Here is a 16,615-nt window from a genome sequence, read left to right on the forward strand (position 1 = left end):
TGCAGCTAGGACTCTATACTGAAGATTACAGATAAATAACTCTGTAGAGAGGGTGGTGGAGAGGGTAGGTGGGGAGGAGAGGGTGGTAGAGAGGAGAGGGTGGTAGAGAGGGTGGTAGAGAGGAGAGGGTGGTAGAGAGGGTGGTAGAGAGGGTGGTGGAGAGGGTGGTAGAGAGGGTGGTGGAGAGGGTGGTAGAGAGGGTGGTAGAGAGGGTGGTGGAGAGGGTGGTAGAGAGGGTGGTGGAGAGGGTGGTGGAGAGGGTGGTGGAGAGGGTGGTAGAGAGGGTGGTGGAGAGGGTGGTAGAGAGGAGAGGGTGGTAGAGAGGGTGGTAGAGAGGAGAGGGTGGTAGAGAGGGTGGTAGAGAGGGTGGTAGAGAGGGTGGTGGAGAGGGTGGTAGAGAGGGTGGTGGAGAGGGTGGTAGAGAGGGTGGTGGAGAGGGTGGTGGAGAGGGTGGTAGAGAGGGTGGTAGAGAGGGTGGTGGAGAGGGTGGTAGAGAGGGTGGTGGAGAGGGTGGTGGAGAGGGTGGTAGAGAGGGTGGTGGAGAGGGTGGTAGAGAGGGTGGTGGAGAGGGTGGTGGAGAGAGATGTCTTCTCTAGAAGTCACTGAGACAGACAAACTGACTCCTCTTAGTCCTGTATTGGCGCATTGCCTGTTTGATGGTTCGTCTGAGGGCGTAGCGGGATTTCTTATAAGCTTCTGGGATAGAGTCCCGCTCCTTGAAAGCGGAAGCTCTACCCTTTTATCTCAGTGTGAATGTTGCCTGTAATCCATGGCTTCTGGTTGGGATATGTACGTACGGTCACTGTGGGGACAATGTCGTCGATGCACTTATTGATGAAGCCAGTGACTGAGGTGGTGTATTCCTCAATGCTATTGGATGAATCCCGGAACATATTCCAGTCTGTGCAGCAAAACAGTCCTGTAGTGTAGCATCTGCGTCATCTGACCACTTCCGTATTGAGTGAGTCACTGGTACTTCCTGCTTTAGCAGGAATCAGGAGGATAGAATTATGGTCAGATTTGCCAAATGGAGGGCGAGGGAGAGCTTTGTATGCATCTCTGTGTGTGGAGTAAAGGTGGTCTAAATTGTCTTTCTTCCTCTGGTTTCACATTTAACTTGTTGATAGAAATTAGGTAAGATTGATTTAAGTTTCCCTGCATTAAAGTCTCCGGCCACTAGGAGCGCCGCCTCTGGGTGAGTGGTTTCCTGTTTGCTTATTTCCTTATACAGCTGACTGAGTGCGGTCTTAGTGCCAGCATCTGTCTGTGGTGGTAAATAAACAGCCACTAAAAATATAGATGACAACTCTCTTGGCAAATAGTGTGGTCTACGGTTTATCATGAGATACTCTACCTCAGGTGAGCGAAATCTAGGGACTTCCTTGTTTCAGTGTTGGACACAGTAACATTACACATGGGGTTGTTTCAGTGTTAGACACAGTAACATTACAGCTGCTTGGCAACGACAACCTTCTGGCAACATGAACTAAACCTAGGACCAACAAACTAATTTGACCAGGAAGGAGATGTGTGGCTAGCAGGGAGAGAGACACACACACTGTACACAAAGCATACACACACACACACACACACACACACACACACACACACACACACACACACACACACACACACACACACACACACACACACTGTACCCAAAGCATGCACACACTCACACTCACACGTCCAATAGGCAGCTGTGCTCATAATATCTGTAGCTATAGGCCACCTGTTATAAAGAGGATCTGTCCAGAGCTGACTGAACACACAGGAAGTCTGCGTATGCAAATGACGTGACCGTTTTTATTACAGGAGGTGAGGAAGTTAAGGTTCTCTCAGAACGGTCTGAAGGTGTATGAGGGGCTCCTCCTCAGCTAGAGTCAAATGGGGAAACACTGAATCGCTGTGGGCAGGTCAGCTTTCAGACGGGGTCCACTCCACGGTTACCAGGGGGGATTCAGATAGGGTCCTCTCCACGGTTACCAGGGGGGATTCAGATAGGGTCCTCTCCACGGTTACCAATCAAATCAAATCAAATCAAATTTATTTTTATATAGCCCTTCGTACATCAGCTGATATTCTCAAAGTGCTGTACAGAAACCCAGCCTAAAACCCCAAACAGCAAGCAAAGCATGTGAAAGAAGCACGGTGGCTAGGAAAAACTCCCTAGAAAGGCCAAAAACCTAGGAAGAAACCTAGAGAGGAACCAGGCTATGAGGGGTGGCCAGTCCTCTTCTGGCTGTGCAGGGTGGATATTATAACAGAACATGGTCAAAATGTTAAAATGTTAAAATGTTCATAAATGACCAGCATGGTCAAATAATAATAATCATAGTAGTTGTCGAGGGTGCAACAAGCACGTCCGGTGAACAGGTCAGGGTTCCATAGCCGCAGGCAGAACAGTTGAAACTGGAGCAGCAGCACGGCCAGGTGGACTGGGGACAGCAAGGAGTCATCATACCAGGTAGTCCTGAGGCATGGTCCTAGGGCTCAGGTCCTCCGAGAGAAAGACAGAAAGAGAGAAAGAGAGAATTAGAGAGAGCATATTTAAATACACACAGGACACCGGATAAGACAAGAGAAATACTCCAGATGTAACAGACTGACCCTAGCCCCCCGACACATAAACTACTGCAGCATAAATACTGGAGGCTGAGACAGGAGGGATCAGAAGACACTGTGGCCCCATCCGATGATACCCCCGGACAGGGCCAAACAGGCAGGATATAACCCCACCCACTTTGCCAAAGCACAGCCCCCACACCACTAGAGGGATGTCTCCAACCACCAACTTACCGTCCTAAGACAAGGCCGAGTATAGCCCACAACGATCTCCGCCATGGCACAACCCAAGGGGGGGGGGGGGGGGGGGGGGCGCCAACCCAGACAGGAAGACCACGTCAGTGACTCAACCCACTCAAGTGACGCACCCCTCCCATGGACGGCATGGAAGAACACCAGTAGGCCAGTGACTCAGCCTCTGTAAAAGGGTTAGAGGCAGAGAATCCCAGTGGAAAGAGGGGAACCGGCAAGGCAGAGACAGCAAGGGCGGTTCGTTGCTCCAGCCTTTCCGTTCACCTTCACACTCCTGGGCCAGACTATACTTAATCATAGGACCTACTGAAGAGATAAGTCTACCGGGGGGGATTCAGATAGGGTCCACTCCACGGTTACCAGGGGGGATTCAGATAGGGTCCGCTCCACGGTTACCGGGGGGGATTCAGATAGGGTCCACTCCACGGTTACCAGGGGGGATTCAGATAGGGTCCTCTCCACGGTTACCAGGGGGGATTCAGATAGGGTCCACTCCACGGTTACCAGGGGGGATTCAGATAGGGTCCTCTCCACGGTTACCAGGGGGGATTCAGATAAGGTCCTCTCCACGGTTACCAGGGGGGATTCAGATAAGGTTCACTCCAGGGGGATTCAGTGGGGCAGAGATGGGATGAAGACCTTGGGGGGTTTTCTAGGCTCCGGTGTCCTTCAGAAAAATAACTGGAAGGGTGTGCCAGATTGTCAAGGTGTAAATGGGTTCTACCCCAGTTGTCTCATAGGGGAAGGGTGCTGGTAGCCAAAAACCTATCCTGTACCCTGTGGCACAGACGAATGATTTTACAGCCACTGATACAAGAGCTTCAGAGGACCCTTGTCAATTTCTTCTGGTCTGGACAGCATTGGATTAAAGCTGCAGCCCTGTACCTGCCACTGCACGAGGGTGGGCAATGCCTGGTGGACATTTCTTCCAGGATCATGGCTTTTCACCTTCAAGCAGCCCAGAGACTGTTGTACAGTGACGGTTCTAGCTGGGTGGATACAGTCTACACATTGATGAGGAGAGCAGGCTGTTTGGCCTTAGACAAGCACCTTTTACTCTTAAAGCTGGAGGGGGGTGATTTGTCTGACCTGACTCCATTCTATGAGTCTGTTAAGCAGGCTTGGAGAGTTCTTGACATGTCTCGTAAGGCCTGCATGCCACCAGGGATGTGGCTTTTTTGAAGAGCCTCTTTTTTACACCACCAGTCCCGTGCTCTGGGTTTAGCCAGCCTACGTTCATGCCTGTTAGGTGTGGGGTGTACCAAGCTGGGTCATCTGATGCGGAGCAGGAGCAGATCGTTGGAGGAGCTGGGAGAAAGAGCAGGGATCCGATCATCTCGTCTACTGAGGAAGGTCTGATTCCTTGCCAGTACTTCATCGGCAGTATGTCACTGATACTTCCAACTCTGATCGGTGGACGGAGGGTCTGGATGATGTGTTCCCTGCACTGAATATTAGTGCTGCAGCGGGGGCGTTAGAGGAAGACGAGGGTCTGTTCCCTGCACTGAATGTTAGTGCTGCGGCGGGGGGCATTAGAGGAGGACGTGCTGCTTTCCTTCGATACCCCGGAGCTGGGGGGGAGTTCAAGGTGGTGGGAAAGAAGGCCATTGTCACGTCCTGACCCTAGTAAGATGTCATTTTCTATGGTAGAGTAGGTCAGGGCGTGACAGGGGGTGTTTTGTGTTTTTCTATGTTTTCTATTTCTATGTTTAAGTTCTAGTTTTTCTATTTCTACGTTGGGGTTGTTTGGGTTGATCTCCAATTGTAGGCAGCTGGTCCTCGTTGCCTCTGATTGGAGATCATATTTAAGTAGGGGTTTTTTCTTCCTGGGTTTTTGTGGGTAGTTGTTTTCCGTTTTGTCTATGTACCTGACGGAACTGTTGGCTGTCGTTTTTGTTATTTTGTTTAAGTGTGATCATTAAAAGGAAATATGAGCACTTTACACGCCGCCCCTTGTTCCCCTTTATACAACCCACGTTACAGCCATGTACATAATATGTGTAAAAGTGTCCCCGTGCTTCTTCTCTGGAAGGGGTAATATCGATGAGGTGGACGGGTGTGTTTGGTCCATGTGCCTCCCTAAAAGGCTGTTGGCGGTCTTTATATAAACTGCCTATTGAAAAGAGGACAGCTGACCTACATGGAGCCATAGCCACCAATATGCATCTGGTACACCTGGATCCTACAGTTGAGGAAGGGTGTCCATTCTGTGCTGAGTCTGAAACTCTGGCACATCTGTTCTTACAGTGTCCCAGGTTGGTCGGGATGATTGACCTGATCACTAGCTGGTTCTCAACTCTGGGAGTGGTTCTCTCTTCCCAAATGTTTATATTTGTGCTGAAGTACAGGTTTAGTAGAAGGGGTGTAGTTCTCTTACGTAACATTGTATCAGGGGGCAGCTAAATTAGCAATTTGGAAGACATGAATGTCACGTCCTGACCCTAGTAAGATGTCATATTCTATAGTAGTGTAGGGCAGGGCGTGACAGGGGGTGTTTTTGATTATTCTATGTTTTCTATTTCTATGTTTAGGTTCTAGTTTTCTATTTCTATGTTGGGATTGTTTGGGGTTGATCTCTAATTGTAGGCAGCTGATCCTCATTGCCTCTGATTAGACATCATATTTAAGTAGGGGTTTTTCTCATTGTGGTTTGTGTGTTATTGTCTTTTGAGTAGTGTGTTGTCCTCTCTGCGTCATGGTTTGTTGTTTTCCTATTTTTCAAGTTATTCAGTGTATTGCATTAAGTTTCACGTTTTAAATAAATATGTTGAACTATGAAAACGCTGCACCTTGGTCCGATCCTTCAAACAGCCGTGACAATGAAAGAACAGTATTCGGGGACAAGGGTCTGTGGACGTGGTGGGATAGGGGGTCTGTGGACGTGGTGGGATAGGGGTCTGTGGACGTGGTGGGATAGGGGTCTGTGGACGTGGTGGGATAGGGGTCTGTGGACGTGGTGGGACAGGGGGTCTGTGGACGTGGTGGGATAGGGGGTCTGTGGACGTGGTGGGATAGGGGGTCTGTGGACGTGGTGGGATAGGGGTCTGTGGACGTGGTGGGATAGGGGTCTGTGGACGTGGTGGGATAGGGGTCTGTGGACGTGGTGGGACAGGGGGTCTGTGGACGTGGTGGGACAGGGGGTCTGTGGACGTGGTGGGACAAGGGTCTGTGGACGTGGTGGGACAGGGGGTCTGTGGACGTGGTGGGACAGGGGGTCTGTGGACGTGGTGGGACAGGGGTCTGTGGACGTGGTGGGACAGGGGGTCTGTGGACGTGGTGGGATAGGGGTCTGTGGACGTGGTGGGACAGGGGGTCTGTGGACGTGGTGGGATAGGGGTCTGTGGACGTGGTGGGACAGGGGGTCTGTGGACGTGGTGAGATAGGGGGTCTGTGGACGTGGTGGGACAGGGGGTCTGTGGACGTGGTGGGACAGGGGGTCTGTGGACGTGGTGGGACAGGGGGTCTGTGGACGTGGTGGGACAGGGGGTCTGTGGACGTGGTGGGACAGGGGGTCTGTGGACGTGGTGGGATAGGGGTCTGTGGACGTGGTGGGACAGGGGGTCTGTGGACGTGGTGGGACAGGGGTCTGTGGATGTGGTGGGATAGGGGGTCTGTGGACGTGGTGGGATAGGGGTCTGTGGACGTGGTGGCGGGGATGTTGGTAGCGAGACTGAGGGTTGAGTTTGCCTGTTACAAACTCTCTCTATCGCTCTCTCTCTCTGTCTCTCTACGTCTCTCTCTACGTCCCTCTACATCCCTCTCTGTCTCTCTCTCTCTATCTCCAACTCCCTCTCTCTCTCTGTCTCTCTCTCTCTCTCTCTCAATTCAATTTGCTTTATTGGCATGACATATCAGAGAATCACCAGCAGCAAGAGCGACATCATTGATGTATACAGAGAAAAGAGTCGGCCCGAGAATTGAACCCTGTTGGTACCCCCATAGAGACTGCCAGAGGTCCGGACAACAGGCCCTCCGATTTGACACACTGAACTCTCTCTCTCTATCTATTTGACCATGATCAGTAACCATGGTCAAATAGTTTGCATGCATTGTTTGTAGTTTTCCTCTCGACATGTAGGAGCATCTTACAGTACTCTATATATTTAAACCTCAGTAATTGTAGTGTGTACAGTACTATATATATTTAAACCTCAGTAATTGTAGTGTGTACAGTACTATATATATTTAAACCTCAGTAATTGTAGTGTGTACTGTACTATATATATAAAAACCTCAGTAATTGTAGTGTGTACAGTACTCTATATATTTTAACCTCAGTAATTGTAGTGTGTACAGTACTATATATATATTTAAACCTCAGTAATTGTAGTGTGTACAGTACTATATATATTTAAACCTCAGTAATTGTAGTGTGTACTGTACTATATATATAAAAACCTCAGTAATTGTAGTGTGTACAGTACTCTATATATTTTAACCTCAGTAATTGTAGTGTGTACAGTACTATATATATTTAAACCTCAGTAATTGTAGTGTGTACAGTACTATATATATTTAAACCTCAGTAATTGTAGTGTGTACAGTACTATATATATTTAAACCTCAGTAATTGTAGTGTGTACAGTACTATATATATTTAAACCTCAGTAATTGTAGTGTGTACAGTACTATATATATTTAAACCTCAGTAATTGTAGTGTGTACAGTACTATATATATTTAAACCTCAGTAATTGTAGTGTGTACAGTACTATATATAAAAACCTTAGCAATTGTAGTGTGTACAGTACTATATATATTTAAACCTCAGTAATTGTAGTGTGTACAGTACTATATATATTTAAACCTCAGTAATTGTAGTGTGTACAGTACTCTATATATTTAAACCTCAGTAATTGTAGTGTGTACAGTACTATATATATTTAAACCTCAGTAATTGTAGTGTGTACAGTACTATATATAAAAACCTTAGCAATTGTAGTGTGTACAGTACTATATATATTTAAACCTCAGTAATTGTAGTGTGTACAGTACTATATATATTTAAACCTCAGTAATTGTAGTGTGTACAGTACTATATATATTTAAACCTCAGTAATTGTAGTGTGTACAGTACTATATATAAAAACCTTAGCAATTGTAGTGTGTACAGTACTATATATATTTAAACCTCAGTAATTGTAGTGTGTACAGTACTATATATATTTAAACCTCAGTAATTGTAGTGTGTACAGTACTCTATATATTTAAACCTCAGTAATTGTAGTGTGTACAGTACTATATATATTTAAACCTCAGTAATTGTAGTGTGTACAGTACTATATATATTTCAACCTGTGTAATTGTAGTGTGTACAGTACTATATATATTTAAACCTCAGTAATTGTAGTGTGTACAGTACTCTATATATTTAAACCTCAGTAATTGTAGTGTGTGCAGTACTATATATATTTAAACCTCAGTAATTGTAGTGTGTACAGTACTCTATATATTTAAACCTCTGTAACTGTAGAGGGTACAGTACTCTATATATTTAAACCTCAGTAATTGTAGTGTGTACAGTACTCTATATATTTAAACCTCTGTAACTGTAGTGTGTACAGTACTCTATATATTTAAACCTCAGTAATTGTAGTGTGTACTGTACTATATATATTTTGTACCAATTGAGAACTTTGGTCTAATTCCCTGAGATCTGGATCTTCTCTGGAAAATCATTATTTCAGTCTTTTTGGGGTTTACTGCCAGGGCCCAGGTCTGGCAGTACTGCTCTAGCAGGTCCAGGCTCTGCTGTAGGCCATGTGCTGTGGGGGTTTACTGCCAGGGCCCAGGTCTGGCAGTACTGCTCTAGCAGGTCCAGGCTCTGCTGTAGGCCAGGTGCTGTGGGGGTTTACTGCCAGGGCCCAGGTCTGGCAGTACTGCTCTAGCAGGTCCAGGCTCTGCTGTAGGCCATGTGCTGTGGGTGACAGCAGGCATAGGTCATCTGCAAAGAGTAGGCATTTAACCTCTGAACTGTGGAGACTAACACCAGGGGCTGAGGATTTTTCTAGAATAGTGGCCAATTCGTTAATGTAAATATTGAAGAGTGCAGGGCTCAGATTGCAACCCTGGTGAAGGCCCCGCCCCTCTCTCCCTCTCTCTCTCTCAATTCCCTTTCTCTCTCTCTCTCTCTCTCTCTCTCTCAGGGAAGAGGGAGAGAACAAACTCTGAGTCTGCGTTAGAGGAGGAGCCTCGCATGGACGTGTCTCGCCTCGACCTGCGGATTGGTCGGATCGTTGGCGTCCGCTACCACCCATTGGCCGGGGCTCTGTATGTCCAGGAAGTGGATCTGGGAGAGCCCGCCCCCCGCACGGTGGTCAGTGCGCTACGACACATTCCTAAGGAACAGGTAGGTCAAAGGTCACACACACCTCTCACACTTGTCTGTGAGCCTGTATCTATCTCCTTTAGACAGTGTGTTGTCATACAGCTGACCACCGTGCAGAAAATAATTCCTGTCTCAGACACCTTGTACTGTACACACACACAGGTCACACACACACGCACACACGCACACACGCACACACACACACACGCACACACGCACACACACACACACACACGCACACACGCACACACGCACACACACACACACACACACACACACACACACACACACACACACACACACCTGTTTGATGTGTCAGAGACACCAGTCTGTAGAGACAGACTTAACAATGCTTCTGGGTGGCCAGAGATACAGAACACACACGACCATGCTGAACAGGACCTGAAACGCTGTCACACACACACACACACACACACACACACACACACACACACACACACACACACACACACACACACACACACACACACACACACACACACACACACACACACGCACACACACACACACACACACTTTCACCGTCAAACACTCAATCGCACACCGCCATCTCTCATATCACGCACTGGCTGTCAGTGTTAGCCAAAAATAAAGTGTAATCAGTGCTAGGTTATTATTTAGAGAGTGTATATTTTTCTAGAAGTACAGTGTTACTATTTAGAGAGTGTATCTTTCTCTAGAAGTACAGTGTTATTATTTAGAGAGTGTATCTTTCTCTAGAAGTAAAGGGTTATTATTTAGAGAGTGTATCTTTCTCTAGAAGTACAGTGTTATTATTTAGAGAGTGTATCTTTCTCTAGAAGTACAGTGTTATTATTTAGAGAGTGTATCTTTCTCTAGAAGTACAGTGTTATTATTTAGAGAGTGTATCTTTCTCTAGAAGTAAAGTGTTATTATTTAGAGAGTGTATCTTTCTCTAGAAGTACAGTGTTATTATTTAGAGAGTGTATCTTTCTCTAGAAGTACAGTGTTATTATTTAGAGAGTGTATCTTTCTCTAGAAGTACAGTGTTATTATTTAGAGAGTGTATCTTTCTCTAGAAGTAAAGTGTTATTATTTAGAGAGTGTATCTTTCTCTAGAAGTACAGTGTTATTATTTAGAGAGTGTATCTTTCTCTAGAAGTAAAGTGTTATTATTTAGAGAGTGTATCTTTCTCTAGAAGTAAAGTGTTATTTAGAGAGTGTATCTTTCTCTAGAAGTACAGTGTTATTATTTAGAGAGTGTATCTTTCTCTAGAAGTAAAGTGTTATTATTTAGAGAGTGTATCTTTCTCTAGAAGTACAGTGTTATTATTTAGAGAGTGTGTATCTTTCTCTAGAAGTACAGTGTTATTATTTAGAGAGTGTATCTTTCTCTAGAAGTACAGTGTTATTATTTAGAGAGTGTATCTTTCTCTAGAAGTACAGTGTTATTACTTAGAGAGTGTATCTTTCTCTAGAAGTACAGTGTTATTATTTAGAGAGTGTGTAAATTGTTATTATTCAGAGAGTGTGTATCTTTCTCTCTGGTGTGTGTGCCTGTGTGTGTAGCTTCAGGGTCGTCTGGCGGTGTTGCTGTGCAATGTGCGTCCCTGTCGGGTGAAAGGCGTGGTCTCCACGGCGATGGTCCTCTGTGGCTCCGCCCCTAACGCCCATGATAACGATGATGACGCCCAGGTGGAGTTTCTGGAACCGCCCACTAACGCTGTACCTGGCGACAGGGTCACTTTCTACGATTATCCTGGTAACTACACACACACACACACACACACACACTCACTCACTCACTCACTCACTCACTCACTCACTCACTCACTCACTCACTCACTCACTCACTCACTCACTCACTCACTCACTCACTCACTCACTCACTCACTCACTCTACACTCCTCTTTCTATCACCCTGGTAACTACATTCCTCTTTCTATCACCCTGGTAACTACATTCCTCTTTCTATCACCCTGGTAACTACATTCCTCTTTCTATCTATCACCCTGGTAACTACATTCCTCTTTCTGTCAATCACCCTGGTAACTACATTCTTCTTTCTATCTATCACCCTGGTAACTACATTCCTCTTTCTATCACCCTGGTAACTACATTCCTCTTTCTATCACCCTGGTAACTACATTCCTCTGTCTGTCAATCACCCTGGTAACTACATTCCTCTTTCTGTCAATCACCCTGGTAACTACATTCCTCTTTCTATCACCCTGGTAACTACATTCCTCTTTCTATCAATCACCCTGGTAACTACATGCCTCTTTCTATCACCCTGGTAACTACATTCCTCTTTCTATCACCCTGGTAACTACATTCCTCTTTCTGTCAATCACCCTGGTAACTACATTCCTCTTTCTATCACCCTGGTAACTACATTCCTCTTTCTATCACCCTGGTAACTACATTCCTCTTTCTGTCAATCACCCTGGTAACTACATGCCTCTTTCTATTACCCTGGTAACTACATTCCTCTTTCTATCATCCTGGTAACTACATTCCTCTTTCTATCACCCTGGTAACTACATTCCTCTTTCTATCTATCACCCTGGTAACTACATTCCTCTTTCTATCAATCACCCTGGTAACTACATTCCTCTTTCTATCACCCTGGTAACTACATTCCTCTTTCTGTCAATCACCCTGGTAACTACATTCCTCTTTCTGTCAATCACCCTGGTAACTACATTCGTCTTTCTATCACCCTGGTAACTACATTCCTCTTTCTATCACCCTGGTAACTACATTCCTCTTTCTATCACCCTGGTAACTACATTCCTCTTTCTGTCAATCACCCTGGTAACTACATTCCTCTTTCTATCACCCTGGTAACTACATTCCTCTTTCTGTCAATCACCCTGGTAACTACATTCCTCTTTCTATCACCCTGGTAACTACATTCCTCTTTCTATCACCCTGGTAACTACATTCCTCTTTCTATCACCCTGGTAACTACATTCCTCTTTCTATCTATCACCCTGGTAACTACATTCCTCTTTCTATCACCCTGGTAACTACATTCCTCTTTCTATCTATCACCCTGGTAACTACATTCCTCTTTCTATCACCCTGGTAACTACATTCCTCTTTCTATCACCCTGGTAACTACATTCCTCTTTCTGTCAATCACCCTGGTAACTACATTCCTCTTTCTATCACCCTGGTAACTACATTCCTCTTTCTGTCAATCACCCTGGTAACTACATTCCTCTTTCTATCATCCTGGTAACTACATTCCTCTTTCTATCACCCTGGTAACTACATTCCTCTTTCTATCTATCACCCTGGTAACTACATTCCTCTTTCTATCAATCACCCTGGTAACTACATTCCTCTTTCTATCACCCTGGTAACTACATTCCTCTTTCTGTCAATCACCCTGGTAACTACATTCCTCTTTCTGTCAATCACCCTGGTAACTACATTCGTCTTTCTATCACCCTGGTAACTACATTCCTCTTTCTATCACCCTGGTAACTACATTCCTCTTTCTATCACCCTGGTAACTACATTCCTCTTTCTGTCAATCACCCTGGTAACTACATTCCTCTTTCTATCACCCTGGTAACTACATTCCTCTTTCTGTCAATCACCCTGTTAACTACATTCCTCTTTCTATCACCCTGGTAACTACATTCCTCTTTCTATCACCCTGGTAACTACATTCCTCTTTCTATCACCCTGGTAACTACATTCCTCTTTCTATCTATCACCCTGGTAACTACATTCCTCTTTCTATCACCCTGGTAACTACATTCCTCTTTCTATCTATCACCCTGGTAACTACATTCCTCTTTCTATCACCCTGGTAACTACATTCCTCTTTCTACCTATCACCCTGGTAACTACAATACTCTTTCTATTCATCACCCTGGTAACTACATGCCTGTTTCTATCACCCTGGTAACTACATTGTTCTGTTCTGTTTTGTTTCTATAACTGCAAGTGAATCCTTAACTTGAGGCTAGTTTAGTTTAGTTTAAAAACAAGCACACATAAAACTTAAAAGCCATACATGCGCATGAATAAAATCATGGAGGACAACACACAATAAAGTCAGGGACTTATTTCCAAAACTTGAGGCTAGGGTTATTAGATTTAGGGTTTATAGTAATATCTCTAATATATCCTCCTGTCCACTAGGAGAGCCAGACCGGGAGTTGAGCCCCAGAGAGAAGGTGTGTTAGGGTTATTAGATTTAGGGTTTATAGTAATATCTCCTCCTGTCCACTAGGAGAGCCAGACCGGGAGTTGAGCCCCAGAGAGAAGGTGTGGGAGCAGATCCTTCCTGATCTACAGACGGACTCCAGGGGCGTGGCCACCTACAGGGGGGTGGGGTTTGAGGTGAGGGGGAAAGGCCTCTGTAGAGCCCCAACCCTCACCAACAGCAGTATCAAATAAACACGCAGTCAGACACGCAGGGGAACCAACACACACACACACACACACACACACACACACACACACACACACACACACACACACACACACACACACACACACACACACACACACACACACACACACACACACACACACACACACACACACACACACACACACACACACACATGGGAACACACGTGTGGAAACAGACAGACACATACACACCTTCTGGGTAAGCTTTAAGCTGATTGCTGTTGTCAGAATGTGACGAACTTTCAATAAAGTTTTTAACAAATGTTGAAACACGGTGGATTTTTTTAAATTTATTTTATAAACCGAAGTGAAAAGCTTCGGACACACTGAACACATTGAGTAACCACAAAGAGACGTGTGAGAAACACAGCTTTCACCTCACTATGACCCAACACTATAGAGGGAGGGAGAGAGAACCTCACTATGACCCAACACTATAGAGGGAGGGAGAGAGAACCTCACTATGACCCAACACTATAGAGGGAGGGAGAGAGAACCTCACTATGACCCAACACTATAGAGGGAGGGAGAGGGAACCTCACTATGACCCAACACTATAGAGGAAGAGAGAGAGAACCTCACTATGACCCAACACTATAGAGGGAGGGAGAGAGAACCTCACTATGACCCAACACTATAGAGGGAGGGAGAGAGAACCTCACTATGACCCAACACTATAGAGGGAGGGAGAGAGAACCTCACTATGACCCAACACTATAGAGGGAGGGAGAGAGAACCTCACTATGACCCAACACTATAGAGGAAGAGAGAGAGAACCTCACTATGACCCAACACTATAGAGGGAGAGAGAGAGAACCTCACTATGACCCAACACTATAGAGGGAGAGAGAGAGAACCTCACTATGACCCAACACTATAGAGGGAGAGAGAGAGAACCTCACTATGACCCAACACTATAGAGGGAGGGAGAGAGAACCTCACTATGACCCAACACTATAGAGGGAGGGAGAGGGAACCTCACTATGACCCAACACTATAGAGGGAGAGAGAGAGAACCTCACTATGACCCAACACTATAGAGGGAGAGAGAGAGAACCTCACTATGACCCAACACTATAGAGGGAGAGAGAGAGAACCTCACTATGACCCAACACTATAGAGGGAGGGAGAGAGAACCTCACTATGACCCAACACTATAGAGGGAGGGAGAGAGAACCTCACTATGACCCAACACTATAGAGGGAGGGAGAGAGAACCTCACTATGACCCAACACTATAGAGGGAGAGAGAGAGAACCTCACTATGACCCAACACTATAGAGGGAGAGAGAGAGAACCTCACTATGACCCAACACTATAGAGGGAGAGAGAGAGAACCTCACTATGACCCAACACTATAGAGGGAGATAGAGAGAACCTCACTATGACCCAACACTATAGAGGGAGGGAGAGGGAACCTCACTATGACCCAACACTATAGAGGGAGGGAGAGAGAACCTCACTATGACCCAACACGATAGAGGGAGGGAGAGAGAACCTCACTATGACCCAACACTATAGAGGGAGGGAGAGAGAACCTCACTATGACCCAACACTTTAGAGGGAGGGAGAGAGAACCTCACTATGACCCAACACTATAGAGGGAGGGAGAGAGAACCTCACTATGACCCAACATTATAGAGGGAGGGAGAGAGAACCTCACTATGACCCAACACTATAGAGGGAGGGAGAGAGAACCTCACTATGACCCAACACTATAGAGGGAGGGAGAGAGAACCTCACTATGACCCAACACTATAGAGGGAGGGAGAGAGAACCTCACTATGACCCAACACTATAGAGGGAGGGAGAGGGAACCTCACTATGACCCAACACTATAGAGGGAGGGAGAGAGAACCTCACTATGACCCAACACTATAGAGGGAGGGAGAGAGAACCTCACTATGACCCAACACTATAGAGGGAGGGAGAGAGAACCTCACTATGACCCAACACTATAGAGGGAGAGAGAGAGAACCTCACTATGACCCAACACTATAGAGGGAGGGAGAAAGGGGTGGCAGTGTAGCCTAGAGGTTAGAGCGTTGGACTAGTAACCGCAATGGTTGCAAGTTCAAATCCCTGAGCTGACAAGGTACAAATCTGTCGTTCTGCCCCTGAACAAGGCAGTTAACCCCACTGTTCTTAGGCCGTCGTTAAAAATAAGAATTTGTTCATAACTGACTTGCCTAGTTAAATAACTAAAAAAGATTGAGTGAGAAGGTCAACCTGAAACAGCAGGCTTTTTGAAAGCTGTGCAGAGCTACATAGATTGGAATCATTTCCCTTCTGTTCTAATCTACAAATCTGCTGTCCTTGGTTGCTTTCCACAGAAAGCGCCGTCCTGACCGCTCCATCCTGTTTACTCCACTGGCTGTAAACTCTGCTAAACCTCCAGTTTCAGTAGATATGAGAACACAAAAAAATCTACCTGTCTGTCTTTTCAGACTGATCTTAGTGGTTTTGCAAACTAAATACTCCACACTCAGAATATTGGCACAATTGATCATCCAATGCAGGAACTAATCAGATGTATCTGGTCTACTGACCAATCAAACACTGGTATTGTAGGTCTACTGACCAATCAAACACTGGTATAGCAGGTCTACTGGCCAATCAAACACTGGTATTGTAGGTCAACTGACCAATCAAACAAACACTGGTATAGCAGGTCTACTGACCAATCAAACACTGGTATAGCAGGTCTACTGACCAATCAAACACTGGTATAGTAGGTCTACTGACCAATCAAACACTGGTATAGCAGGTCTACTGGCCAATCAAACACTGGTATTGTAGGTCAACTGACCAATCAAACAGACACTGGTATAGCAGGTCTACTGACCAATCAAACACTGGTATAGCAGGTCTACTGACCAATCAAACACTGGTATAGTAGGTCTACTGACCAATCAAACACTGGTATAGTAGGTCTACTGACCAATCAAACACTGGTATAGCAGGTCTACTGACCAATCAAACACTGGTATTGTAGGTCAACTGACCAATCAAACAGACACTGGTATAGCAGGTCTACTGACCAATCAAACACT

The 16,615-nt window shown here is 45.7% G+C and overlaps 1 protein-coding gene across 2 annotated transcripts in view; it reads left to right on the plus strand.

Moving 5' to 3' along the window:
* Positions 1–13,825, plus strand: part of aimp1b (aminoacyl tRNA synthetase complex interacting multifunctional protein 1b) — a 51,945-nt gene extending 38,120 nt beyond the window's left edge. The window contains exons 5-7 of one of the 2 annotated variants that reach the window (XM_082971745.1): positions 8,963–9,165; positions 10,696–10,888; positions 13,288–13,358. In XM_082971745.1, coding sequence (XP_082827871.1) covers positions 8,963–9,165; positions 10,696–10,888; positions 13,288–13,331 — 440 coding nt within the window. In that variant the 3' untranslated portion in view covers positions 13,332–13,358. Of the gene's footprint in view, positions 1–8,962; positions 9,166–10,695; positions 10,889–13,287; positions 13,359–13,378 lie in introns of those variants that run through there. The other variant, XM_014156874.3, reaches the window with a different exon arrangement.
* The last annotated feature ends 2,790 nt before the right edge of the window (positions 13,826–16,615 follow it).

This window comes from Salmo salar, unplaced genomic scaffold (genome assembly GCF_965601325.2).
Source record: "Salmo salar unplaced genomic scaffold, fSalSal1 ptg000412l, whole genome shotgun sequence".
In the NCBI taxonomy this organism is placed as follows: domain Eukaryota; kingdom Metazoa; phylum Chordata; class Actinopteri; order Salmoniformes; family Salmonidae; genus Salmo; species Salmo salar.